Here is a 23,835-nt window from a genome sequence, read left to right on the forward strand (position 1 = left end):
TTCCGGCAGCGTGAAGTCATGTCAGAAGCAGATAGATTGTCGCATGTATCTTGTCATAAATGGCACTTCGTCCCGGACACAATGGCTACGCCGACTTGGAGATAATGGCCAAGGTGCCACGAACGGGCTCTGTGTGCTCTACGCAGACCTCGGCCTCGGTCGCGCTCCGGCACGGGTAAACCGCTTACGAAACGATCACATCTCATGCCCAGCCTCATCTATGATCTTGATTTCATCACTTACCACCTGCTCTAATAGCTTCTATCATCTTTCATCACAATGCAGTTCCGAGCACCCTCGACCCACCTCGGCGTAACAGACCGATACATCACCCCCCCGACCAACGACTCGTCCAAATCAGCCTACACTTACGGCCCGTACACGATCCAAGAAGACTTCCCCTACGGGCGTTTCTCCGTACGAACCCACAAGGATCCACTTGCAGTCACAGTGCTCCAGGATGCCGTAGCCTTGGGTCGGCTTCTCGGTCTTTCTGATCGGGGTCTGTCAGTCGCTGCATACGTGCTGGACCTGGACTCGGGGCGAGCCGCGATGCCTTCTCTAGACCATAAGGGCATAGGCCGTTACCGGTCGCCTACCAAGGAGCTCATTCGAAGGTGGTTCGCGGAAGACAGGGTCTTCTACACTTGTCGCTACCTGCACTCGAGGAACGTGAAAGATCCCGACCTCTGCGCGCTAGTCCCGGGCGGTCAGGAGAAGGATGGGCCCAGGGAGGTTGTGCTTGGCCTAGCAGTGAGTACAGATTGCAGGACGTGCATAGACGGCGCGCGCTGGACACAGCCTGTCTGCTGATATATCAGCTGGTCGAAGCAGCAGCTGAGGCTCGCGCTCAGAATGGGGCTCGCTCCGACGCGTACCTCGCGGGACTGTTTCACCTTGGTGTTACGGTCATGCACGAGCATATGCACGTGATGCGTACGCAAATGGTAGGTCTTCCCCGCACATCGCGGTATCGCGAGACCTCAAGTCCTGAGGCCTCAGACTTAGAACCTCTGGGGAATGCCGGGGCTGTAGGCGTTGACGGAGCGGTCTCATGAGGCTGCCTGACGCAAACATCTCGGATTGTGCTAATTCACGATAGTTGCCCGAAGCCAATCCGACCCCTCCGCATGTCATCAGTAGTCGGGGTGATATGGTTTGGCGTGATGGCGAGAGGTATGGGGAGAGTGGCTGGAAGGCGAAGGAATTGATGATGGGTGGTTTCCTCGGGAGGTGCCTAGTCCCCGAATCAGACAAACCCGAGTACGATGTGAGTTGGCAGTCTATTGCTCTGATTGTACCTGATTCGCGAGAGCATGTGGATGGGCGACGTGACAAGCGCTGAAGCTCTCAGAACCAAATCGACATGCTCGTGGTTTGCTCTGGGAAGACTGCCGGTCCATACTTTCCGCTGCTGCCGGATCAGTTCCGACCCTTCTTCAGTCCGGGTGAGTCAGCATTGAAGATCGCTGCTGACTTAAGATCTGGTCTCTGTAGACGCGCTGCTCCCTCTGCGCCCGTCCAGCGAAGGCGCATGGGGTACGCCCTCAGCCAACGGGTCCAGCGCCACCGTCAACCGGTGTGTTCACGGCGCTGACTCGGCGATGGCAGAAGCGGGGCCTCTGCCTGAGCCGGACTTGTGCGGAGGTTCTGGCTACTAAGCCAGGCTCCACTGGCGGTGCGGCAAGCAGAAGAGGAAGAGCGGGCGAGGGATGCAAGGGCGGACTTGTGGGGCTTGGGGGAGAGGGCTCATTGGCGGAAGCCGGGGGGTGGGGTGGAGTCTATTTCGAAGGGAGTGTGTGGGTGGCAGCAGATCAGGACGGGTGAGCAAGAAATCTTCTCATTATGGATCGCAGAGCTGATCACCAAAGGCGTATCTTGTCGTCTTTGGTCCTTTCAGAGTGCAAGTTGAATACTGGGAAGCGTATCCGAGTAGGTCATGCCATCTGAATAGGTGCGAACCATATTGTAGGCCCTAACTCCAGCTAACAAAGCAGCTCATCTCCGCTGCTCAACTATACCGAGAAATGCTATTCGCCTTATCTGGCAGACCAAACCTCCTACCCAGCTACTCCGACGCAGACGTACTGCTCAGTAAGTCTCCCTACTTCTCGACCCGCGTGTCACGCTAACGGTCAGATCATCTCCGACCATCCTCACTACTTTCACTATTCCCGCCCCGCCTTCAACGGGTTTCTCCACGTATTCAAGCCCGTTCCGCCCAACTCTCCCAATTACGGTTCTCTTCCCAGGTTACACCTGCAAGCAAGTCACGCGCTTCCACCGAGTCTCCACAGTCGGTTCAGCAGGGTATATCCAGCTGGACCATCAGGCTCGACATCATGACCAGAACCAGAACCGTCCGCCCCGGCTGTCACCTCGAATTCAGCATCAGGGACACCTCCCTCTCACATCTTCGCGCGGGACACAGCGTACGAGGAGATCCGGCATACGGTGATCTACTCGGCTACCTCGTCTCCGCTCACCCATTCACGGGTTTCCCAATCGGACCATTTCAAACACTCTGCACTTGATCCACACCTACTCCCTTCCCTCTTCTTCCCCAAATACCTTGCAGCGCCTCTACGACATACTCGTCGATACCTCCGAGGCCCTCAGGTCGACGCTCGTTCTCTGGCTCCTTGGGTGAATGTTCATCACTCGGCGATTCTAGAGGAGAAACATCTAGAGGATGAATCACTCAGAAATGGGATGGAAGAGCTTGATGATCAGAAGGCGTTTGACATTGAGTTTTGGATACAGACGGATAACGGTGTCTCGTGGGCGGATGAAAACTGTTGGGAGTGTGATTGGGTCGTTCAACCCGGAATAATACGTGGTGATGGGGATGAGGGAAGGTTAGTTTGGGTGCAAGGACTGGTGTGGGGGAGTGTCGTGGGGGCTGAGAATATGTGGGGGTTTCAGCAGGGCTTGCAGAATGAGAGTGTGGGGGATGGGGGAATGAGGAGTGGCAGACGTTGAAGGAGGTGGTGCTCACGCCGTCGTCTGTCGCTAAGCAACCCGCGGTCGAGGTCGGGCCTCGAACATCAAAAGGCGAATATCGTCAACGTGGACAACAACCTCAACAACCGCTAGACACTCCTCGCCCACCTCGAGCCAATGTACTACTCCGCCATCTCCCAAATGCGCTCGGTACTGGAGAGAGTGTGGGTTGATGGCGTACCCAGAAGCTTTGGAGCGTACGAAATACATGCGTTGTTTCGAGGTCTTGGATTAATAGTCGAGCTGGCTCTACGCGCAGGTGAGTTCTACCTCCATACTGGTCTTCTGATCAAGGTGCGGAGTACCGAAGCTGATATGACAGGTCCGATCATTTAAGCGTACATGGGTCGACTGTCGGACCCTCTCATCAAAGTTATCGAGAAATCCTTCGCACTTGGGGGAAACATGGACGAACGCCCCAGCGATCAGGCTAGCTCTTCCTTCTCTAATGAAGGATCATACGGGGCTGGCGGCGATTGGTCTAATCAAGGCGGACTATCACGTATGTCACCTCGACCAACCCTCTGATGTCAGAGGTGCGGAGCTGATACAATAGGTTCTATTCCCCTTGTCCCAGTCTTTCTCGCCCACGTCGATGGATCGGCGCGGAGAGGATTCACGTTCTTACTGCAGTTTGGGTATGCGCGTGAGGGGGTCCAGATGGTCCGTTCCGAGGCAATGTGGCGGGAGGGGATAACAGAGGCGGGGAGGAAGATAAGGCGGGTATTGGGGTTGAGTAAAGAATGATCTGGGTCCTCGAGGAAGCAGAAGCTTCCACGTGTATGTCCCTGTCCAAGAATGTGTAGTACTGGAGCTGACGAGCAGTACGATTTGGGTGTGGACACATCAACCTTCGGTGATCGGTCCTCTGACTCGGGGTTATTAGTAGGCGTCTTATCTGCCGTTAGGCTGTATATATGGTTCAGCTGGGACTTGCATAGTGAGCCTACCGATCCGCTCTTCCCTCCAATGAAATCAGAGCTGAACAGGCAGTATCCGAGCAATACGAAAATACCCCTTCTTGCACAATACGTCCGTTTGCTCTTCGAGTTCTCTTTTTGTGCACGAGGCATATGAGCTGACTCACTAGACATCGGTCATTAACGGATGTATGCACGACCTCCTGAATCTCAACCAGTCCCTCGTCGACCGCTTTATCGCTGCAGAGGCAGAAGAATTACAGGCGGCGAGTCTGCTCCTCGTTCCCAAGACGCCACAATGTGTCACCGGCCGGTATCAACGTCCACAGTGGCGGGCTGGGCGGGCAGGAGATATGCGTCAGGCTCTCGTTCTGACGCTGACGCTGGGCGGGATCTTCCGGAAGGAAGCGGGTCGAGGGTGAGGTGGTCAGTGAGTCTCCTGTGCCATATGGGATCAGGGTCAGGAGAAACAAGCTGACTTCTACAGATACATTCCCACCGATAAGGAGACTATAAGGGTGATGGGAACACGATGTCAGGGAGCTTGGTCGGGCTATCATGTCATGTACGAGTGCAGTAAACTTCGTCGGTGTGAAGGGTGTAAGATAGAGGAAAAGTTTTAAACCGTTGTTTGGATAGCGAAGGAGAAAATGGTGGTTTATTTATTGCATTACGTTCTGTATTCTGTTTCGAAGTGCGGTACTGCTTCTATCTCATGCATCATGCCACTCTGAATCGCAAGTGCAGCATCAGAAGAGACTCAGGATCCAGGTGCTTACCCCCTCGTCTGCAGACGAGAATCAAGGGATAGGGATTTGACGCATATCCCGGCTTGGAATTCCCGTTGGCGCTGGGTCGAAGATGGGCAGGAGCGACTGCAGATAAAGTTGCCTACCAGGCTCAATTTGGGGTCTCGTCGCCATCTCAGACCATATTCTGATAGCTGTGACCTGTACGATCACAACTGTACAGGCCTGTGACATCCACGCCATTCATGGCACCGGCAACGCCCCTCTTACTGTTTTGCCTTCTGATATCAACGGTTCAAGTCGCAAAAAACTCAAAACTAACGGTTTGAAACTTTTCCTCGTGCACGCGTAAGATATTCTTGACTTCCCATGCTATGCAACAACGCATCGGAGTCGGAAGTTACGCTTTCATGATTAATAGGATAGCAGTGGGCTTAGCTCACTATCGGATCGAGACTTGTAGGATGTGAGAAGGGTTGGGGACCAGCTTGTAGTACGTTCGGGTTCTGTTCTAGTATCATTCGGCGTTAGCTCTTGTCGTGTTCTTATAGGTTACTTTTTCTCATAGTCTGTAATCGCCTGAAATGCATCATCTAGAATCGCGCGCGTGTTAATCGAACACAATCTTCTGCGCCGCCGGCGCCGCTGCCAGCATCGCCTTCTTCCGCCTCGCCGCCTCCCAAGAAGGGTGCAATCCCTGTCCCCCACCTGCCGCCGGTGCAGACACAGGCGCAGGTGCAGACGCCGAGACCGCTGCTGGAGCTGATTTTGGCGTATATGTCGTTGTCGGTCTGACCGCCGCTGCGGTGGCCGCTGGCCTGCCCACTGTCCGCCCGCCCGCCGCAGCCGGTGTTGCCGACTCCCCTCCGACCGCCGCAGCTCGCTTGCCGTACGCGTTCTTGATGTTGTTCTCGGCCTGCGCGACATTGTCGGCCTCGCGGGACTTGACGACGTGTTTGGCGTTTTTGCCGTACTTCTTCTCCCAGATCCTGGTCACGTCAGCATCAGTCCCCATTGGCCCTCGCCCCTAACAGATCTTGTGTTCCATCTTGGTCATTCTGACCCTCTCACCCCATTCTTTCCTCTCCCGCTCGACAAGCACAGAGCTCAAGTAAGAGGAAAGACTCACGCCTGCCTCGCCCGTTGCCCTCGGCGGTTCTTCCGCTCCGCCCCCTGCTTCCCAATCATCCCCGACCCATCCGCATCAAAGTCCATATCCGGATCCGAGTCGTCCGAGTCGCCTCTCGTGAATCCGGCCGCCAGCGAGGGTAGGAAGAGGGACGAGGTGATATCTTCCCGCTTCTGAGGTTTGGCCTTGGGAACCTTCTCGAGCTTGGTCGATTTCGTTGGCTTTGCGGGTTTGGTGCCAGGTGCGGATTTGGCGTTGGCGTTGGCTTTGGGAGTGGGGACTGGGACAAGGGTAGATTTGGGTTTGGTCGATGATGGTGTGGGCTTGGATCGTTTTGCCGGGATGATCGCTCCAGAGTCGTCCGTCTCGAACCCTGACTCGAAGCCCTCCTCTTCATCCTCATCTCCCGAGTCTAGATCATCCACCGACCCAGACTCCCATCCCGCCGCGTCCGCCGCCATACCCTCTTCATCCACCTCCCCATCGCTCTCCTCTCCCTCAGATCCACTGCCGATCATTATTCCCCCTATCCCCTCCTCTCCCTCGTCATCCCCTTCGCTCCCCTCGTCAGCCTCCTCATCAATATCCTGAACAGCCTCCAACATCCTCTTCCGTCCCTCATCCATCCCCTTCCCCTTCTTCCTCTCCTTCTCCTTCTTGGCCGCCATCGGCCGACTGACGAGCCTCGCCCCTGGTTCTCCTGCTACCCATGCTAGAATATCCTTCATCCCATCAGCAACTAGCTTGGCGCTGACGAGACGGTTCTCGGCTTTGGCTTTCTGAGCGGCCAGGGCGCTGGTACTTGATTCAGCCGATGATGGAGCCGAGGGAGATTCGAGAGCGGAGGAGATGGGCGAGGGAAGAGGATTATGTTTGAATAGGTGGTGCTTGGAGATCTTCTGACGGAGGTGGGTGATGGCGAGGTCGTGAAGGTCAAGGTCCTGCTCAGTCAGCTCGGGACTTCAGGTAAGGGAGGACATGATTGATCTCACCGAGAGAGCAGCGATCTGGGCCTCCATATCTGTGACATCCTCCTCCTTACTCCTGCGAGACATCAGCTTGAGCTCCAGAGAATGGCTGGAGCTGTGCAGATGCCAACCCACCTAGACCACCGGACCTTCTTGATCAATCGCTGCGTCTCGAATGTCCGCGCCTGCTTCAAAAGCGGATGGATCGCTTTTAGACCTTGTGGCTAGACCCATCAGCCTTTTTGCTCTCCACATTGCCAGCTTATGAACTCACTATCCGTCCGGCGATACTCTCCGGTTCGCGCTTAGCTGCCGCCGCGGCCGCAAATGCAGCAGCCGCAGCAGCATCCGCCTGCGCCTTCAATTCCTTTGCCGCTTCAGCGGCACCAGTCTCCACTTTGGTCTGCGCGATGACTGGGGCAGGGACAGGCTCAGATTCTTTAGCAGAAGCGATGAGCTCGGCCATACGCGCTTGAGCCTAAGAGTCAGCTGTCCCCAGTCAAGGGGCATAGAGATTCGTGTAGCTCACCTGCTCGGCGAGTGCTTTGGCCTCTTTCCTGTCTTTGCCTGTCCGCTTTCGCTTCTTGCTTTCGCCCGCCACCACCGGCGCTCCAACTGTGCTCTCCAGGTCAGACATGGTGCTAAGTTGTCGATTAGATTATGTGATGAGAACGAGTATAGTCGGTCAAGAGGCTACCTGCCTCTCGGTGGGTGGTCAACCGGAAATTTTGCCCTGCTTCCAACGGAACCGACCGATCCTCACCTAAACCAGGCAGAGCCAGAGCCAGCGACTCTTCCTCTTGACCTCCCCATCTCTTCCATCATCGACGCATCATGATACAGCCTCTCACTCATCGTGCTAGCCCAGTAGCGCTCTGGATACTCATCCGCCATGCCTCGACATCTGCCTCTCCGGCTGCGCCCGCGCCGAGGAGAAGGAGAAGACAGGTGGAGGCGAAAGCAGGGGATGATCTGATCGCTCCGTTAGTTCCTGTCTTCCATCTCACTCCCTTCATGATACGATGTAGACCAAACATGATAAACGACGGTGAAGCTGACCTCTCAGCCCAGATTCTATCTCTAATATCCGTCCCGTCATCTACGCCTCGTCCCCTTCGTCAAGGCATCAGACCGCTAATTCCCCATACTCTACCGGAGAGTTCCCGAACGCTTCTGCCCCTTCGAGGCTGGGCGAGCTGGAGCTGGAATGGAGATTAAGAAGAGAACGGGTAGATGCTATGAATCATCGATTCTGGGTGAGTCCATGTTCCTCCCCCTTGTTGAAACTATCCCTTGGGATAAGATCTGATACCTAGGCGGACCGAAATCAAGAATTCAACGCCCAACTAGCCCTCCGACTCTCCCTCCTCCCCACCCCCGCCTCTCCGCCTACTCCCGAAGACATCAAACGGAGAGAAGACGTCCTTTCCCAATTCTACGCGGACTGGCAAGCGTCCAATAGGGACCGGATGGGCGTATGGGTCCGGCGATGGTGGAGGGAGGTATGGGAGGGGCTGAGGATGCAGGGGAAAGTACACTGGACGCGGATGTTGGGGAGATAGAATGTGACGGATGGATCATGCACGATCTGAGCCGGCTGCGCTGTGCTGTGCTGTGATGTGCTGTGATGTGCGCTCCTCCTGCGTCTTTAAGCGCTTTCCCAAGCGTCAGATCTCCCGCTTCGACATATACGCCCACTTGATCCTCTACTTCGAAAGCTATATCTTCCGCCGCTACCACAGGGAAGTCCCTATACGAGGACGCATGGGAGAACCTTTGACCCGGCATGTGATGCATCTATACCGGTAGATCTATGTCGTCGCTGATTGTCCGTGTCCGTCCTTGCCAATATTCCAGCGCGAACGACAACATACCCCATATCTCCCTCTCCGCTGCGTCCGTCCCGCCCCCTTCCCCCAGCGTCAGATCTTCCACTCCATCCTTAAAGACCTGGACCACCTCCTCCATCCTCTCTTCCATCCTCTCCACTCTCTTCCCCGGACTCAGCCCAGAAAAGGATACGGTCCCTTCCTGACCTGTCGTCTCGCCCCCTCCGCCCTCATCGTCGGCGCCAGAATCGGAATCAGACTCTACAGCAATCCTCCGCCGTCCCGCACCCGCGCCTGCGCGCCGCTGTCGACGTCGAGACCGACCCGTGACATACTGCGGCGTCTTGGGGACCAGGAGCAGACTTGTCGATCGGACCTCCGCCTCGGCGGCGAGAAAACAGTCGACCAGTGTCTGAGACAGATCGAGGAGATCGTGGATACATCCGTTGATTATTGATGTCTGCTCGGTGTCAGCTCTTTCGCTTCCTTCCAGATCAGGCCTAAGAGGCGTGAAGCCAACTGACGCTATCGTGCAAGAAGCAGTATTTCCTGATTGCGCGCGTACTGGTTTCATCAGCCCGCACCCCTCCTCACCATGATGTCATACGGTGAATAGGCTCACTGTGCGAGTTCCAGTTGGATCATCTCGCCTAGCGACATAGTCTCCGCCAGACGCGCACGATACGCCCTAGTCAGGGGCTCGATGACTCGATCACGTATCCACACCCAGATCGTACTACGCGTCAGCTCAATCTTACGCTCCTGTATATCAGAGAGGTGAACAGGATGGAAGCTCACTCCAGCACCCAGATCAACCGCTGCTTCATCCCCAATACCCTCCTCATCTCCCTCCCTGCCCCCCTTAGTCCCTTGCCCCGTAGTGCGTCCGAGTGAAGCCTCCGTACGCCCTCACGCGCATATCCAAACTGCAGCAGAAACGTGAATACCTCGGCGCGCAGTTCCATCGATGTAGGCGAGAACAATTGCGACAGGGGGAACGGGACCTGGGGTATCAGCTCCTTTCCCTCTTTGACCAAGACAGCGGAGGGTCCGAAGAAGCGGACATAACGTACCTGATAATCCACCTTGATGAGGCCAATAGCCGCCACTCCCGTCTGATCCTTCAGTCGAGAAGCCAGAGACAGCCTGATGGCAGGCGCGTTCATCCATGTTTCACCCTGAATCCGGATGATCTCCCGATACGTCGACGAGAGAGTCTGGAAGTCTGCCCATGTGCGCTTGGACGATCGGACCTGATATATCAGCTCTGTCTGGCGAATCCGTACCTGAGGACCGGTATGAACGCCTTCACTCACCTGCGCATAAAGCCATCCTGACCACTCATCCACCACGCCAAAAGACCGCATGTACATCGTCCCCTCCACAGCTTCTAGGTGCGCCATCAGCCCACATTCGTCCTCCAGGACCGAGCGCATTTGGGCGATGGCGAGGTCGCATATGGGTTTGAGGACAGTGAGGATTGTCGAGCGGATATCGATCTCGGAGTCGACGTTGTCCGCCGCTTTGGTGTCCGAATGCACGTCGACCGAGGATATCACTCCCGATGTTGAAGGCCGGAGCACCTCTCTCAACGTCTTCCACGTTACCCTCCCCGTCCCACCACTTTCAGTCTTTAAGCCCCTTAGCAGACCCCTCGCCTTTCCGGCTTCTATGATCCTTCCCCGCACACCTTCTTCGAGCCATACCGGCCATCCTCCACCCCCATCTCCATCCCCTTCTCTGCCCTGTACGACCCAAGCACACTCCCAAAAATCCTCATCAGCCCACGAAACGTCCCTGTCCCTCCTTATCCAAAACTCTTCGTCAAACGCCTTTTCATCATCCAGCTCCTCCATCCCGTTTCCTAAGACCTCATCCTCCAGGAGCGTAGAGGGGATGGGCATACCCTCCTGAAGCCAGCGGCCGAGCGTCCGCCAGAGGGGCTCGGCGGTATCGATGAATATATCCAGAAGACGCTGGCTTGTTCCCGTTTTTGAGGGGAGGGAGGAGGTGTAAATCGTGTAGAGAGTGTTAGTCAGCCGGACAGAGAAACCGACAGATGGAAGAGCCGAGGTAAGGTAGTCCAGTATATCTCCATGAGCCGTATCAAACGCCAGGAGGAGGGAGATCGGAGTCCCCGCCGCCGCAGCCGAAAAGGACGAACCGGGAGCTTGACAGCAACCGCGGATGAGATCGCTCTCCAGCTCGGAGATCCAGGTGGATATACCCTGCAAGACCGACCGGAGGGACTCAATGAAAGCGGCATGGGTCTTGCTTGTTGGCGCTGCTTGGGAGGCGGTGCGCAGTTGCGCGAGTTGGGCTGAACGGGCCTCAAGACGGAGGAGGATGCCGTGTAGAGCCGAGCGGGAGTAGTGGATTGTGTTGGGATGGTCAGGAATGATCTGGGCGTCAGTGCGGCGCCGCCAAAGATAAGGAGGTAAAGAGCAAGGACGGACTGTGCAGTATGGCGCCGCGTCGGAGAGATTGAGCAAAAGATTCGGGCGGCCAGATAGGGCGAAGAGCATCTCTCGTTGGAGTTGAGCAGCGGAGATGAGCTACTGGATCAGTCGACGCCCGGAGCGACATAGGTCATAATGCTTCTCGCCCCAAGCATGACCTACTTTGACTCGTCCCCCGGTAGTCAAGATACGCTCCGAGAGAGCGAAAGATGACACGCCTGTGCTCAATAAGCGTCCTCTCCCTTGATTGCCGACTTTCAGCTCACCAGTACTCATCTCCTTCCACCCATACACCCCTTCCGGGACAGGCTCCACCTCGACACCAGGCTTACGCCAATACGATCTCTCCCCCAGATCTTCCAATATCGCCCTGGCCTCTCTCGCTCTCTCCTCCTCTTCCAAGCCCCGCCGCATCGCCGTTAGATCCGCAGTGCCTCGTTTCGCCTTGGCCACCCGCGCACTCGTCGGCGTCCATACTTGCTCCTGCTCCTCATCGCTCGATGATCCGTCGTGCGAGGAAGATCCGCTAGATTCTGACCAGCCAGAATGGACCTCTTCGTCGTAACTCGCGCCCCAGTGTTCCCCCCGGAAAGGGGTAGACATGATTTCGGCGTAGAGGATCTGGTCTGCTGTCGGACCGGAAGGAGGTTGTCGGATGAGGTATGATTCGGCCAAGTCGTGAGTTGCTGCCGTGGGAGGTGTGGAGAGGTTCAGCTGGAAGAGTTAGCGTTGAACAGGGTAACGCCGCGGAAGAGTGATATACCAATAGCTGGACATGCTGAGCGAGATTGGATACCTCATATGTCAGCTCTGTATCGATACCTAAATGCAGCATACTCCAGCTCACAGTAATAGGCAACCCCTCATCCCACTCCCTCCCTCCACCTCCCCTCTGACTTTCCAAGACCCTCAACACCTTCCCCAACCCCCCCTCTAGCGCATCTTGCACCTTGAACCCCGCTTTCCTCCTCAGGCCCTCGAGCGTCCGGCGTACGTCCTCCCATTCTCGCCGTGTGGAGCCTTGCGCATCATTCCGGAGTTCGCGGAGAGCCCAGGCTTGGAGTTGAGATAGGTCGGCGTGCGAGGCGGAGGTGCCTGGGAGGAAAGAGGTGATTAGGGCAAAAGTGAGGGCTGAGAGAGAATCAGGCTTGGACGGCGTCCGGACTGTCATCCTGTCCTTCCAGAATGCCACTAGATGAGGTAGATCTGGGATGATAGACGATGAATAGCCTGAGTGAAGTGTACGGACGCGTGAGGCTACCGGCTAAATCTGATACACACTGAAACACGCGGAGCTTGTAAGCGAGGGGAACATTTAGCAAACTCATCGGAGAACTCCGATACCGGTTATGAGGTTTCCGTTTTTCCCGGATCTCTCAAGAGGGGTATAACTTTGCCCTCCCCCAGCTCCTCATCTCAGTTTTCCTCATCTGCCTCTTCGTATCTCCTAGTCACCACTAACCGTCTACATCCTATCCCTTTAGCAAGAAAATCTAGCGAAAATGGCAGTCATTTCTACCCCTATCACCGAGATGTGTGAGTCCTCTCGATTCTGAGGAGATCGAATGGTAGATGCTGATACTTGCAGTCGGTATCAAGCACCCGATCATGCTTGCGTGAGTGACGCCTGCCTCGTATTCGAGCACGATCGGATACTTGGACCTGAAACAGAATACTGACTCGACAGCGGCATGAACGTCGCCGCGGGTCCTGAACTCGCTGCTGCCGTGTCGAACGCTGGTGGTTTGGGCGTCATCGGTGGCCTGGGCTACACGTACGTCCATTTTCCCTGTTGACTCCAGTCCGCTTCGCCCTTCACTCGCAACTCCCGCTAACCCTCAGCCCCAAGCACCTCCGCAACTCGATCCGCGAGCTCAAATCCGCCCTCACCTCTCCCGACCTCCCCTTCGGCGTCGACCTCCTCATTCCCCAAGTAGGCGGAAACGCCCGCAAGACCAATTACGACTACACCAAGGGCGGGCTGAACGACCTGATCGATGTGATTATTGAGGAGAAGACCAAGCTGTTTGTGTGTGCCGTAGGGGTGCCGCCCAAGGAGGTTGTGGACAAGTTGCACAAGGCGGGGATCCTGTGTATGAACGTGAGTCCAGAGTCCAGCTTGAGTCGCAGGATATGTCAGCGATGCTGGTCAAAAGGGGGATGGGGCTGATCCATAGATGGTCGGCGCGCCCAAGCACGTCAAGAAGGCTTTGGACGTCGGTATGGACATTATCTGCGCCCAGGTGAGCTGGCAGGTCAAACCTGCTTGAGACCTAGCTGACATGTAGGGCGGGGAAGGCGGAGGTCACACTGGTACCACGGCCACTTCGATTCTCATCCCTGCATGTGTCGACGCGTGCAAGGGCAAGAAGTCGCCTTTGACCGGCGGTCCCGTAAGCTTCCCCTCTTCTTCTTCTTCTTCCTCACTTTTCCTTGACTTCATGAAACCAATAGATCACTGTGCTGACTCTTAGGTCCACGTGATCGCCGCCGGAGGTATCTACGACGGCCGAGGACTCGCCGCCATGCTCATGTTTGGTGCGCAGGGTGTATGGGTTGGGACCCGATTCGTGGCGAGTACCGAGGCTGCCGCGCCTAAGAAGCACAAGGATCTGTAAGCTACTACAGTCGATACTTGGCCGACTTGGGAGCTGACTTTCTAGGATCGTCTCTGCCGACCACGGTGATGCCGGAACGACCCTGATCTACACTGGACGGCCATTGAGGGTCAGGCAGACCGACTACGTCAAGGAGTGGAATGGTCGCCAGGAGGAGATGTAAGTTTATCCGTGCAGGATGTCTGGGATCAAGGGTTGGTGGTAAGAATACAGATGCTGACGATATAGCAAATCCCTCACGTCCCAAGGCAAGATCCCACACGACGTGGAGCTCGGCAAGCACCCCGAAAAGTCCATGTCGGGCAAGTCTTGGTTGATGGGTGATGTCAGCGCGATGATCAAGGTCAGTCCTGGATTCTCTTCATCGTCCAGTTGGTCGCAGCTCACGGAGCAGGACGTCAAGCCGGCCAAGGAGATTATCGACGAGATGGTCAATGACGCCAAGAAGTGTTTGGAGAATGGGTCCAAGATCGCCTCAGGCGGTGGTGCGCCCCGGGCCAAGTTGTAGGTAGCTATCGGTGTCGGTGTGCAAAGAGAGAAGAGGACACAGTTGTAGTAAGATCTTGTCTGTCTGGATGTATTGCGTTTCCTCACGTGTGCTTTCGGTATAGAGCGGCACGCTTCTTTCACGTCGCAGCGATGGAAAGGAAGGTGGTCTGCTTGACGACCGTGTCTCGCCACCTTGTAACATGTGACGGCTTTGCGGCAGATACGCAGCACGTAGCAGCTGTCCGCTGCCCTCTGCCCATGACTCCATGACCATGACCATCGCGGAACTCCACCTCCGCAGCGCCGCAATGGGCCCCACCCGGCTGTCGATCCCTGCCGTAAAGGGCCTCTCCGCCTGTCGGATCTAATCGGGAATCGCATATACCCGAGCCTCCTCCTCTTCTGTCCGCTCCCAGTCTAGTCCGCGCTTTGCTATTCCCAGCAACACCTCCAGTATACAAAGGGACCTCCTCCCTCCTCCATCTCATATCTCAAAGAACCATCAGGCAACATGCCCCAGCCAACCGTCGAGATTGTCCCATACCTCGCGACCCCCCTCCCGCCCCTCCGGGAGTCCTACCCCCCCGGAACGGGCGGTACGGGTCCTCGGTCCGAGTTCAAGGGGGCGTTGAAAACTGTGGATGTCATCAAGGGCCTCGAGGGGGATGTGGAGAAGTGTGAGTCTGAGTATATGACTGATTCTGGCGCTGGCGTTGACGCTGGGTGTGGGGGGTATGTGATGTATATGCGGGAAGCGGGTTGTCCTGCGCGATCTGTACGAAAGGCCAGGCGTCTCTCGGACAGCGGACTGTCACGTACACGGAGTAGTAGCTGACCCACCCTAGACCTCAAGACGATCCCAAACGAGCCGATCCACCCGCACCCTACCCACAAATACCCCAAGTTCGTACAGGCCATGAGCACCATTCCGCAGGTCATCAAGTCGCCTACGGATCTGCAGACATGTAAGCTTTTGCCTGGGGTCTATTCTGCCTCATTCCTTGATTGCTCCGCAGGATCCTTCGCTAGGGGCTGAATCTAGAGGGATGCGGGGTGATCTGAAGCGGCTACGGGATGCGGGAAATGAGCTTGAGCTGACGCCTAGGCCTGTCGACCCTCCCCCTCGCTGGTGTCTCCTCCATGCTTACCACTCTGGACTGCAAGGAGGCCGGGATTGAGCCGGGACCGAAGGGCGCCCAGGGGATGGATGCTGCGGGGTACGAGAGCGTGAGTCTTGACGTTGATATCTCGGTCCTGGCCTGGATCTGGAAGGAGCATCTGAGAGGGGGTGAAGTGTTTGTAGAAGAGGAAGGTGAGGGAGAGGGAGGCCCGAGAGGAGGGTGTAAAGAGGAAAGAGAGCAGATGGTCTCGGAATCTTGTAAACCTGGGAGAGAGGATCAGAGCTGATCGACAGGACGGAGGCGAAGAAGCCGAGACGCGCGGACACGTTCCCAAGGACGACAGGGTCAAGCCGTGGTACTGGCAGTACAGCAAGTCTCCCATGGGTACGTTGTTGTTCATTCGTACTCCGTCGTTGTCGCTTGAGGAGGGAAAGGGGAAGATTACGGTAATCTGGCGATCAGTGGCAGAAGGGAGGAGTACGGAACTTGGGAGACGGGCAGAACGAAGAAGCAGCAACGAACGCAGGAAAAAGAGCGCGAGCTGACGGATCTAGGATCAGGGGAGTTCCTTCTCATGCAGAAGGGGTCGGACAAGGTGCACCTCGTCGTGCGCACGGTCAACTCGGCGGCGTTCTCGGGACACGACTGGGAGGAGTATGTCGTTTCGGTAAGTCTGCTTTTCTGCTTGTCGGCACCTCTTCCCCTCTTCGTCCAAAAGGCGACTTCCTCCGCTGTATCCATACCGTAGACTCCAGAGCTCTCCTTCCGCATGCCCTTCACATCGGCCCCCACCTCTGCCTCTCCCCATATCCCGCCAGACTCGGCAAATTCGCCAGGCTTGTGCTGACACCCAGGGCGACTACCGCTACAACACCAAGTCCAAAGCCTCGTGGTACTGGTCCCGGACATACGGCGCCACCACGCGTCTCGACTGCACCCACTATGTCCTGACCGACTGGCAGCGATGGGCGTTTGGCGTATTCGACGAGTCGCGCGCGCACGGCTATGTGAGCGACGTGTGGGCGTACGACAAGACTGGGCCGAGCGTCATGCAGGCGTTGTTTTACTGGGCTAGGTGAGTTTAACGTTAACGTCCGGCTGGCGCTGATGGCCAGGTCCGCTATTGGCAAACCGAACGGATTCCAGATTCCCTCTTCCTCCTCCGAGTCTTCCAAGTCGGGCGATAAGGAAATCTTTACCGATAATCCCGCTCGAAGGAGCAGTATCTCGGGCACCAAGCCGCGTACGCCTAAGGACCCGAGGAAGGTCAAGGCTGCGAATGAGAGTGATGTGAGTGTTGCTACTTTGGACTTTGGGGAAAGGAGGGTGAGAGAGCGAGAGCTGATATGATAGATCGAGGAGAGTGACGCTGAGGACGCTGCGTGATCTGCCGAGTGACCGGGACCTCTGAAGGAGAAGCGGGGAGCCAAGAGAGCGGGGAAGGACGCGTTGTCAAAAGAGTTGAGAAGTGGTTGATAGGAATGTATCCGTGTCAGTCTACTGCACGCCTGATTATCATCCGAATACTAGTCTGGGCCTGTCTGGAGTGAGCGCCTGCAGCACAAAGCACCAGCAGTATCTGTCCGGGACTCCGGGAGCCACCCTCGCCTCTGAGCGTTACGCCAGCTGAGACAACTCCGCATTCCTCAGCATTAGCACGCCACGTGGCGCCTGGCCAGGAGCTCATGGCGGCCTGGGTCTTTCAGTCAAGGTCTCGATCTTTGCAGCGACCACCTCATCATGTTCTCCTCAGACCTGCTGCTGATACTGACTGTGTAAGCATGATTGTCCCGGAGAACGATCGAGGATGATGAGCTGACAACCGTAGGCTCCCGAGCTTAGCATGGGGATTCACCTTGAAGGGGTTCATCCCACTCGACGGGCTGCTCTCTAGTGAGTCCTACGTTAACACTAATCAGTCTTCATCACCTCGGCTCGATGACGCTGGATGGGTGCGCGTCGTGGACCACTGCTTACCCAGCGCAGATGTCACGCTGAGCCCGTCAAGCCGGGTCGTACTTGACCATTCGTCGAGATATGCCTTGGTTCGGCAAGATGGGACATTTGAGCTGTAGGTCTATAACCACATGGCACACCCGAGGCATCAACTTAATGCAGCTACAAGAGACGTCTACTGATATCCCCAGGTCTGACCTGACGGAAGGGACTTACATCATTACTCCTCAGATCCCCGAATACACCTTCCCATCCGTGAGTCTGCCACCGCACTTATCTCCCTAAATCATGTCCTCTCACACGCTCCGGGTCGTCTCCGCTCCCGTCTAATCCGGGCTGACACAACAGTATCTACTGATCCTCACCTCTTCAGCCCCCTCCACTCCCGCCCAATCCGACCTCGAATCCCGCGACCCCTCCCCCCTCGCCCAAACCCCCGCTTCGGACCTCGAGCTCACACCGCACCTCCAGCCCTTCTACCCCGGGAAGACCCCCCTCACCACTTCATCTCCATCATTGGCGTATCCGCTCGCCCTCCGACCCATCGGGCGCGAAGACTATTACACGCCCAAGGGGGGCGTGAATGTGCTGGGGATGCTGAAGAATCCGGTGGTGCTGATGATGCTCGCGTCGGGGGTCATGATGTTTGGGATGCCAAAGCTGATGGTATGTCCCACTGCTACTGATGTTGCACTTGGACAGAGGATATCTCGATGTGAAAAAGGAGGGGGCAGAACTGATCGGTGTAGGCGAGCCTCGATTCCGACCCGGAATTGAAGAAGGAGATGATGGAGGCTAGGAAACGGATGGATGGCCTCCAGTCGGGGTTGACAGGATCGTAAGCTCAACCATGCCCATTGTTGCTGGGCCGCAATGAGCTGATAAGCATGTAGGTTGTCCAGCATGTTGACAGGAGGAAACGATGCGGCGGTCGCGCCTCAGGCGGTAGCTGGGGGTGGAGCAAGAGGAGGAGCGGGCGGGGCCCGGGGCGGTACCGCACAGCGACGGAGAGGCAAGTAGACGGGCTCCGCATGCGGCATGCAGCATCCAACGGTAGACTGACCTCCGCAATTGTCCATCCACGCCTGTCCGGCGCACCCGAGTAGTGGCCAAAATGCTCATCGAAAAATCTCGTGTACATCGCTAGCTAGATATCGTCAACCTAACAAACATATCTCGACTATCGCCTACTGCGCTATCCTACACTGCCCCTCCGACTATCCTAAAGCTAATCTGACAAGCAAAAGCTACCTATGAACTACCACGAATCTGCCAGCCCCATCCTCGATCCCATCCCCTGCCCGACCCCCGCCCAGCTCAACTGTACCTCCACCATATCCTCCTCGTCCCATACTTCACTGCCCGCCCCGCTCCACATCTCCGACACTGCACTTTCCACCTCGAGGTCGTCCTCCGAAGGATGGACAGACCAGCGTCGGCTATCCTCCGAAGGCAGGGAAGACAGCTGGGAGAGGATCGAAGTTGACAAGGACCCGACGGGGGAGTTGGGTGATATAGGTGACCCCGAGCCGGAGCCCATGGAGAAGTCAGATTCGAGCTCGTAGTCTGAGATAGGGGAATGGAGGGAGTGAGGCGAGCCCGAAGAAGGGGAAAGAGGAGACCAGTAGGCTTGGTCCATCTCCACCGGGAGTCCGGTTTCGAGGGAGGGGAAGATGAGGTCGACCGTTGATCCCTCGGCGGGGGCGTCGGCGTCAAAGATGACTTGAGGGACCGCTCCGTTCCCGCTCTCGTCCCAGTCCTCCATCATCTCCTTTCGCTCCCCATTGCTCAGCTTCATCGCACCCATCTCCGTTTCTCCCCCTACCTCGCTAATCTCCCTAAGACCCCACCAAGTCCTACCGCCCTCTTCGACCAACCACCCATCCAGCAGCTGCATGACGTCCGCCTCTGACCTGTCTGAGAATGTCAGGCGGAGGATATCCGGCCTCCCCGTGCTGTCAACAATCATCTCGTGCCTGACCCCCCTCCCGCTTTCGCCGCCCAAGAACCCCAAGTCATCGAGCCGAGCCAAGAGCGGCCCGATCCGATGCCAGTAGTGCAGGCTGAACGCCTCTTGTAGACCGAGGACGCCCATACTAAGTGACGACAGCACCGAGACGCCTACTTCGGCCGCCGCGTAGGGCACTTGGGTCGTAGATGAGAGAAGCGCCGAAAGGGAGGGCGAAAGAGGAAGGGAGAGGATAGCGGTCGTACCCGGAGTAACGAGGGTGTCGACCGTAGGAGGGAGTGAGGGAGTTGCGGTTGAGGTGGAGATGTACGGGAAGAAGTGGGAGAGCTCAGAGATGGAGAGCCGAGAGTCGACCGAGCATGCGATGCTAGCCGCGCGCCTGGTGTGGCGACGGCGGGCCTGACGGGTGGACTTCCGGGGCTTGTAAGGGGTGTACCGAGTTGCCCGGGGAAGTTTATGGTTGAACTCTTCGTCATCGAGCAGGGAGACGAAAGCCCGCAGGACGACGGGGACATTCGACACCGCCGATGAAGTAGGACCAGACGCGAACGTCCTCGCCGATCCTAACCCGACATTGCTACGCGCCATACTGGGTCCCGCCTTCCAGCTCCTACTCCCGCCTGATCCAGAACGAAAGTTACGCCCCGCGGCGTGCATACGCGCATGCGCCGACATGGGCCGGTGAGATCGCGTTCCGAGCCGGATGGGCTCGGTCGCGTACGCCAGAGGACGACCATTGAGATGTCCCGCCGATTCGGTGAGGGTTGGTAATGCCTCTTGGAAGACCTGGAGCGCCTGGCGGGCCCGGCGACCGGTCAGAGCTGCTCCAGCCCGGGAGGCCAGAGGAACATTCTTGGCGACCGCGATGGCCTGACGGAGGATCGAGGAGAAGGTGGTGCTGGTCCACGGGGCCGGCATGGTGGATGGGGATTACGGTTTGGTGGGGGGTGTTCAGGGGGTCCGAGCGGACATGGTGTGTGGTAATGAGGAGGGTGGCGGTGATATGCCCGATGAGGGGCGGATGTAGGAGATGAGAGGGAAGAGTGAGATGTATTTGAAGGAGTGAGTGGTCTGCCGAAGGGGAGTGGATTGCGCGTCGCCACTTTCATCTCGGCCGGCCGGCAGAGCGCCGGCACGGGGTGAGTCACTGTCGGTATTACGTCACTGATAACGAGTGTGGCGGCGATGATATGCGAGTGTGGCACGGGTGGCAAATCGCAGCTGTGGGAGTCGAGCGCTCAGCTGGGGGGAGTCGAGGAATATAGCCTGCCGCAAAGCTCAAGCCTACGACCTCATCAGCGTGCAGCGTGTCTACATAGCTGGCGCCACATACACGGGGATATCCCCGTTATCGATATGCGGAGTCTGTGGGCGCAGGAAGAAGAAATTGCTCTTTGGTATGTTCCGGCCGACACGATGATACGCCTGAGACCAGTCTGCTGAATGGAATGGCGACCTCATGACCGTCCCAAGGCACCAGAACACTTGTGCTTTGCTACATTACCTGATCACCCTGCCCCGTGCTGCACGACATCCCATCGCGCTCCAGACCCATTCACTCAATACCTTATCTCCCAAGCACCAGTGCGAATGTCCACAATTGACCTACCATACAGATCGGCCGACAGAAGCGGAAGAACGACAGAGCTCGATCCGCAACGGTACATGAAGACGAGCGACTTTGTTAATACAGTCACTGATGTCCTCGGAGATGCCAGTCGCGACTGGATTCTTGACCAACGCTCCAAGGGTCTCATCAAGGAAGAGGCGGTGCGTAGCCGGAAGAAGGACGTCCGCAGCCTGATAAACATCGGTTACAAGGTCACCGACTGTCTTGACGGCGGTAAATCTGGTGCTGCATGGCGCGATTGGTACAGGGACCAAATGTCATCCATACGCGCATCGATCAAGGAGATGGTGGGTCCCAAGTACCAAGAGCTGCTCGATCAGCACGAGGGGTTCTGTGACGTCGTCTTCAATGATACATCGTCGCGCCCCAACTAGTACGTAACCCTCTTTCTTCACTGTCTGGCATGGCATCGCTGATGACCTCAGCTCTGACAAGTTCTACGCGCAGGCACCAGCTCTGCTCTCCATCGACAGCAACACCTGCAGGGCAGCTCAAAAAGTGCGAGAGAAAGAAGTCGACGACCTCGTCAGCACAATGCAAACCGTTGGAGGAACTGTTGAGAACGAGCTGCGCGAGATGGAAGCTTCAGGCTACGTCCAGACTTCAAGGGAGTATGAGGAGGTGCTGGCGAATCTGAGGGCGGAGCAGGCGGCAATCCTGTCTGCCGAGTCGAGAACCTCAACAATGCAGAAAGGCGAACGGTTGGCGGGGCTTTTGGCCAGTGGATACATTTCGCTCAGGAACAAGGTGCTCGATCCTGACAATGCGTAGGCGTGACTGATCGGAGGGAGATATTTCACAACGACAGAACGATGGTAGTAACGATTAACAAATTCCTTGTACGGCAGCGGCGCCTTTTGTGCCAGCTGATCAAGACCTGTCCTTGAGATAATCTATACTTAATCCGACTCCGGGTGGATCAAGGACTTATATCAGTGGCGAGTCGTTGTCCTGTCCTCCTGCCTCGCTTGCACCAGATCCACAGCTTTCCAAGTTGTTACGCCACCGACAGCTGCGTCTAGACGAGCTCCTATGAATCAGTATCAACTTAACGTTGATGTATCGGGTAGTGATCTCCCGACATGCCTCAAGATGATGCATCGGACAAGAACCGCCCTGCGACATTGGTGTCCCTTACTCCACCTGCACAGCCCATGATTCAATCCGTAGGAGAAGCCTGTATAGTCATCTCCTTCTCAGCCCGACGATCAAATGCCAGCCAAACGGTAAATTCTTCTCTCAGTACTTGGCTGTCTCTCGCCTCTCGTGCGGAAGCGATACTCTCCTTGAGCGTCTTGGCGGAAGCATCGGCGTCAGGATGGCTCCAGGTAAAGCACTCCGCGGCTTTCTGGACGATGCCATCGATGGTCTCGTCATCAGCTTCGCTGGCGTCCTGGCAGATCTTGTAAAAGTCGAGATCCGAGGTAAAGATGCTTCCGCTCGCCCGGACGACTCTACTCTCCATCTCGGTCAAGAGAAACTTGGCAGTCCCTCTCCCGATTCGAAGGTCGAAGGCATCTCCCTTGACAGGGTACATCGCGTTGCAGTGGAGTGTGTAGAAAACCGCCGGTCGCTGTGTAGCATCTGGGACGATGGCAGAAGTCGACATGTCGGGGGCTAGCGCTGTGAATGTACAGATTGGTTGGCTACTGGAAGTGCTGGGTCGGTATCTGAGCGTTGCAGAGTGGATGAGGTATAAGCCAAGCCGATGCAATAGGATGTGGGCCAGTATACGCTCGCAGGCTGATCACGAATCGCAAACCTTTTCCGCTGTGCATCCCTTCACCTGGACCCCTTGACAGTGATCAGTGGCCCTATCCTTACATTGGACGCCACAACGTGCTGCCAGATGGAGGGGATCATAGAGCGCTAGCTTAATAGTGCCCGTGAGGGTGAACTTCGCCCCAACGCATTGGCCGGCTGGGCTGCACTACAGTAGAATGCCACATACGCTGGATACCCGCCACTCTCGCTTCCAACGCCTAACTCCACATTCCTCAGATGCCGTCATCACTGAGCTCTACCTTGAACGAGCTTGGAACGCGCGCGAGCAATTGCACGCTGAGTCAAGTTCTCAACGTTGGCCCAAACTCACCGGCAAGATCATACTGGCCGGTAGCACGACGACCAGCCTGACTAAGTTCACCAGGCGACTGCGCTGAAACAGCGGCATGGCGGATTGGAGCTCGTAAGCCTCTCCTCATCCTCTGAAATGGACCAGCATTCGGAGCTGACAAGGCTAGATCAAACGCCGGAGCAGCCAGCGCAACGATGCCAACCAAGACTCTGTTCTCCGTCTTCGATGTTGCGCGACAGGGTATATTTGATCTTGCATATCCCAAGCCAGGTCCTGATTGCTTTCAGTATTCTACCAATCTCGTTCGTGCCTCGGCATCGTCAACCTCAAGCCGCTTATCCCCGGACGTAAGCGCCGTCTTTGGGATCTGCTTACTCTTTGTCGCTGTAGCTGATCAAGACAGATGTCCTAGTCATTCCTCGTCGAGTCGTACCCCGATTGACCGACCTGAAACCCGACGAGATCAGCGAGCTCTTCCTCTCCGTCCAGACTATCGGTCGAGTTATTGAGAAGGCCTACAAGGCGGAGGCTCTGACTGTCTCCATCCAGGTACGATGATGTTATGCTCAAGCGCCATGAATGGGTAGCTGATAGATAGGATGGTATCGCAGCCGGTCAATCAGTCCCGCACGTACACGTCCATATCCTTCCCCGAGGCTCAACAGGCCCATTCAGCGAGGACAAGGACAGCATGTACCCCGCTCTCGAAGCTAGCGAGGAGGGGCTGCGCGCTGATCTTGAGAAGAAGCAGGCTGGGAGTGGATCGGGAGGTGCAAAGTTCGCGGTACCCAAAGATGATGAGCGGGCGCCGAGGACAGAGGAGGAGATGGAGAAGGAGGCGAAATGGTTGGAGACGTTCTTCTGATCCATCTGTTCAGATCGGAACCTGTAAGTCGGAATCTAAATGGATACATGATG

The 23,835-nt window shown here is 56.6% G+C and overlaps 10 protein-coding genes across 10 annotated transcripts; 7 read left to right on the top strand and 3 right to left on the bottom strand.

Moving 5' to 3' along the window:
* Window positions 1-279: 279 nt before the first annotated feature.
* Window positions 280-4,345, top strand: MKK02DRAFT_30197 (uncharacterized protein; the record flags this gene model as incomplete). The annotated part of the gene is made up of 17 exons (XM_053087995.1): window positions 280-753; window positions 822-1,049; window positions 1,103-1,270; window positions 1,355-1,448; window positions 1,483-1,579; window positions 1,632-1,823; window positions 1,872-1,932; window positions 1,998-2,094; window positions 2,140-2,310; window positions 2,351-2,946; window positions 2,985-3,167; window positions 3,242-3,262; window positions 3,326-3,539; window positions 3,560-3,666; window positions 3,829-3,943; window positions 3,997-4,052; window positions 4,094-4,345. The coding sequence occupies 17 exons, from the start codon at window positions 280-282 to the stop codon at window positions 4,343-4,345; spliced, it is 3,126 nt and encodes a 1,041-aa protein (XP_052942139.1).
* Window positions 4,346-5,282: 937 nt separating this feature from the next.
* Window positions 5,283-7,406, bottom strand: MKK02DRAFT_40665 (putative bud site selection-related protein; the record flags this gene model as incomplete). The annotated part of the gene is made up of 6 exons (XM_053091206.1): window positions 5,283-5,661; window positions 5,802-6,742; window positions 6,794-6,845; window positions 6,905-6,993; window positions 7,044-7,247; window positions 7,299-7,406. 6 exons carry the CDS (start codon window positions 7,404-7,406, stop codon window positions 5,283-5,285), a joined length of 1,773 nt encoding a protein of 590 aa, XP_052942140.1.
* Window positions 7,407-7,603: 197 nt separating this feature from the next.
* Window positions 7,604-8,331, top strand: MKK02DRAFT_40666 (uncharacterized protein; the record flags this gene model as incomplete). Its single annotated transcript, XM_053091207.1, has 3 exons — window positions 7,604-7,752; window positions 7,836-8,025; window positions 8,086-8,331. 3 exons carry the CDS (start codon window positions 7,604-7,606, stop codon window positions 8,329-8,331), a joined length of 585 nt encoding a protein of 194 aa, XP_052942141.1.
* A 235-nt stretch (window positions 8,332-8,566) lies between these two features.
* On the bottom strand, window positions 8,567-12,228 carry MKK02DRAFT_20784 (Spc98 family-domain-containing protein; the record flags this gene model as incomplete). The annotated part of the gene is made up of 11 exons (XM_053086313.1): window positions 8,567-9,058; window positions 9,123-9,162; window positions 9,221-9,334; window positions 9,397-9,602; window positions 9,672-9,836; window positions 9,903-11,000; window positions 11,055-11,153; window positions 11,220-11,275; window positions 11,324-11,771; window positions 11,821-11,853; window positions 11,905-12,228. 11 exons carry the CDS (start codon window positions 12,226-12,228, stop codon window positions 8,567-8,569), a joined length of 3,075 nt encoding a protein of 1,024 aa, XP_052942142.1.
* Window positions 12,229-12,559: 331 nt separating this feature from the next.
* On the top strand, window positions 12,560-14,183 carry MKK02DRAFT_20577 (putative 2-nitropropane dioxygenase; the record flags this gene model as incomplete). Its single annotated transcript, XM_053086280.1, has 10 exons — window positions 12,560-12,593; window positions 12,646-12,673; window positions 12,745-12,831; window positions 12,900-13,158; window positions 13,235-13,300; window positions 13,346-13,450; window positions 13,532-13,671; window positions 13,721-13,834; window positions 13,904-14,018; window positions 14,070-14,183. 10 exons carry the CDS (start codon window positions 12,560-12,562, stop codon window positions 14,181-14,183), a joined length of 1,062 nt encoding a protein of 353 aa, XP_052942143.1.
* A 492-nt stretch (window positions 14,184-14,675) lies between these two features.
* MKK02DRAFT_40670 (uncharacterized protein) lies at window positions 14,676-16,671 on the top strand (the record flags this gene model as incomplete). Its single annotated transcript, XM_053091208.1, has 8 exons — window positions 14,676-14,841; window positions 15,010-15,129; window positions 15,270-15,391; window positions 15,579-15,669; window positions 15,840-15,952; window positions 16,140-16,360; window positions 16,401-16,575; window positions 16,639-16,671. The coding sequence occupies 8 exons, from the start codon at window positions 14,676-14,678 to the stop codon at window positions 16,669-16,671; spliced, it is 1,041 nt and encodes a 346-aa protein (XP_052942144.1).
* A 354-nt stretch (window positions 16,672-17,025) lies between these two features.
* On the top strand, window positions 17,026-18,261 carry MKK02DRAFT_40671 (uncharacterized protein; the record flags this gene model as incomplete). The annotated part of the gene is made up of 7 exons (XM_053091209.1): window positions 17,026-17,060; window positions 17,114-17,178; window positions 17,272-17,356; window positions 17,433-17,496; window positions 17,590-17,907; window positions 17,991-18,079; window positions 18,135-18,261. 7 exons carry the CDS (start codon window positions 17,026-17,028, stop codon window positions 18,259-18,261), a joined length of 783 nt encoding a protein of 260 aa, XP_052942145.1.
* Window positions 18,262-18,499: 238 nt separating this feature from the next.
* MKK02DRAFT_40672 (uncharacterized protein) lies at window positions 18,500-20,128 on the bottom strand (the record flags this gene model as incomplete). Its single annotated transcript, XM_053091210.1, has 1 exon — window positions 18,500-20,128. One exon carries the CDS (start codon window positions 20,126-20,128, stop codon window positions 18,500-18,502), a length of 1,629 nt encoding a protein of 542 aa, XP_052942146.1.
* A 541-nt stretch (window positions 20,129-20,669) lies between these two features.
* MKK02DRAFT_30202 (uncharacterized protein) lies at window positions 20,670-21,611 on the top strand (the record flags this gene model as incomplete). Its single annotated transcript, XM_053087996.1, has 3 exons — window positions 20,670-20,794; window positions 20,827-21,213; window positions 21,266-21,611. 3 exons carry the CDS (start codon window positions 20,670-20,672, stop codon window positions 21,609-21,611), a joined length of 858 nt encoding a protein of 285 aa, XP_052942147.1.
* Window positions 21,612-23,111: 1,500 nt separating this feature from the next.
* MKK02DRAFT_40675 (diadenosine 5',5'''-P1,P4-tetraphosphate asymmetrical hydrolase) lies at window positions 23,112-23,782 on the top strand (the record flags this gene model as incomplete). Its single annotated transcript, XM_053091211.1, has 4 exons — window positions 23,112-23,157; window positions 23,205-23,264; window positions 23,321-23,466; window positions 23,516-23,782. The coding sequence occupies 4 exons, from the start codon at window positions 23,112-23,114 to the stop codon at window positions 23,780-23,782; spliced, it is 519 nt and encodes a 172-aa protein (XP_052942148.1).
* Between the last annotated feature and the right edge of the window lie 53 nt (window positions 23,783-23,835).

This window comes from Dioszegia hungarica (genome assembly GCF_025882075.1).
Source record: "Dioszegia hungarica strain PDD-24b-2 chromosome Unknown MKK02contig_25, whole genome shotgun sequence".
NCBI classification, from domain to species: domain Eukaryota; kingdom Fungi; phylum Basidiomycota; class Tremellomycetes; order Tremellales; family Bulleribasidiaceae; genus Dioszegia; species Dioszegia hungarica.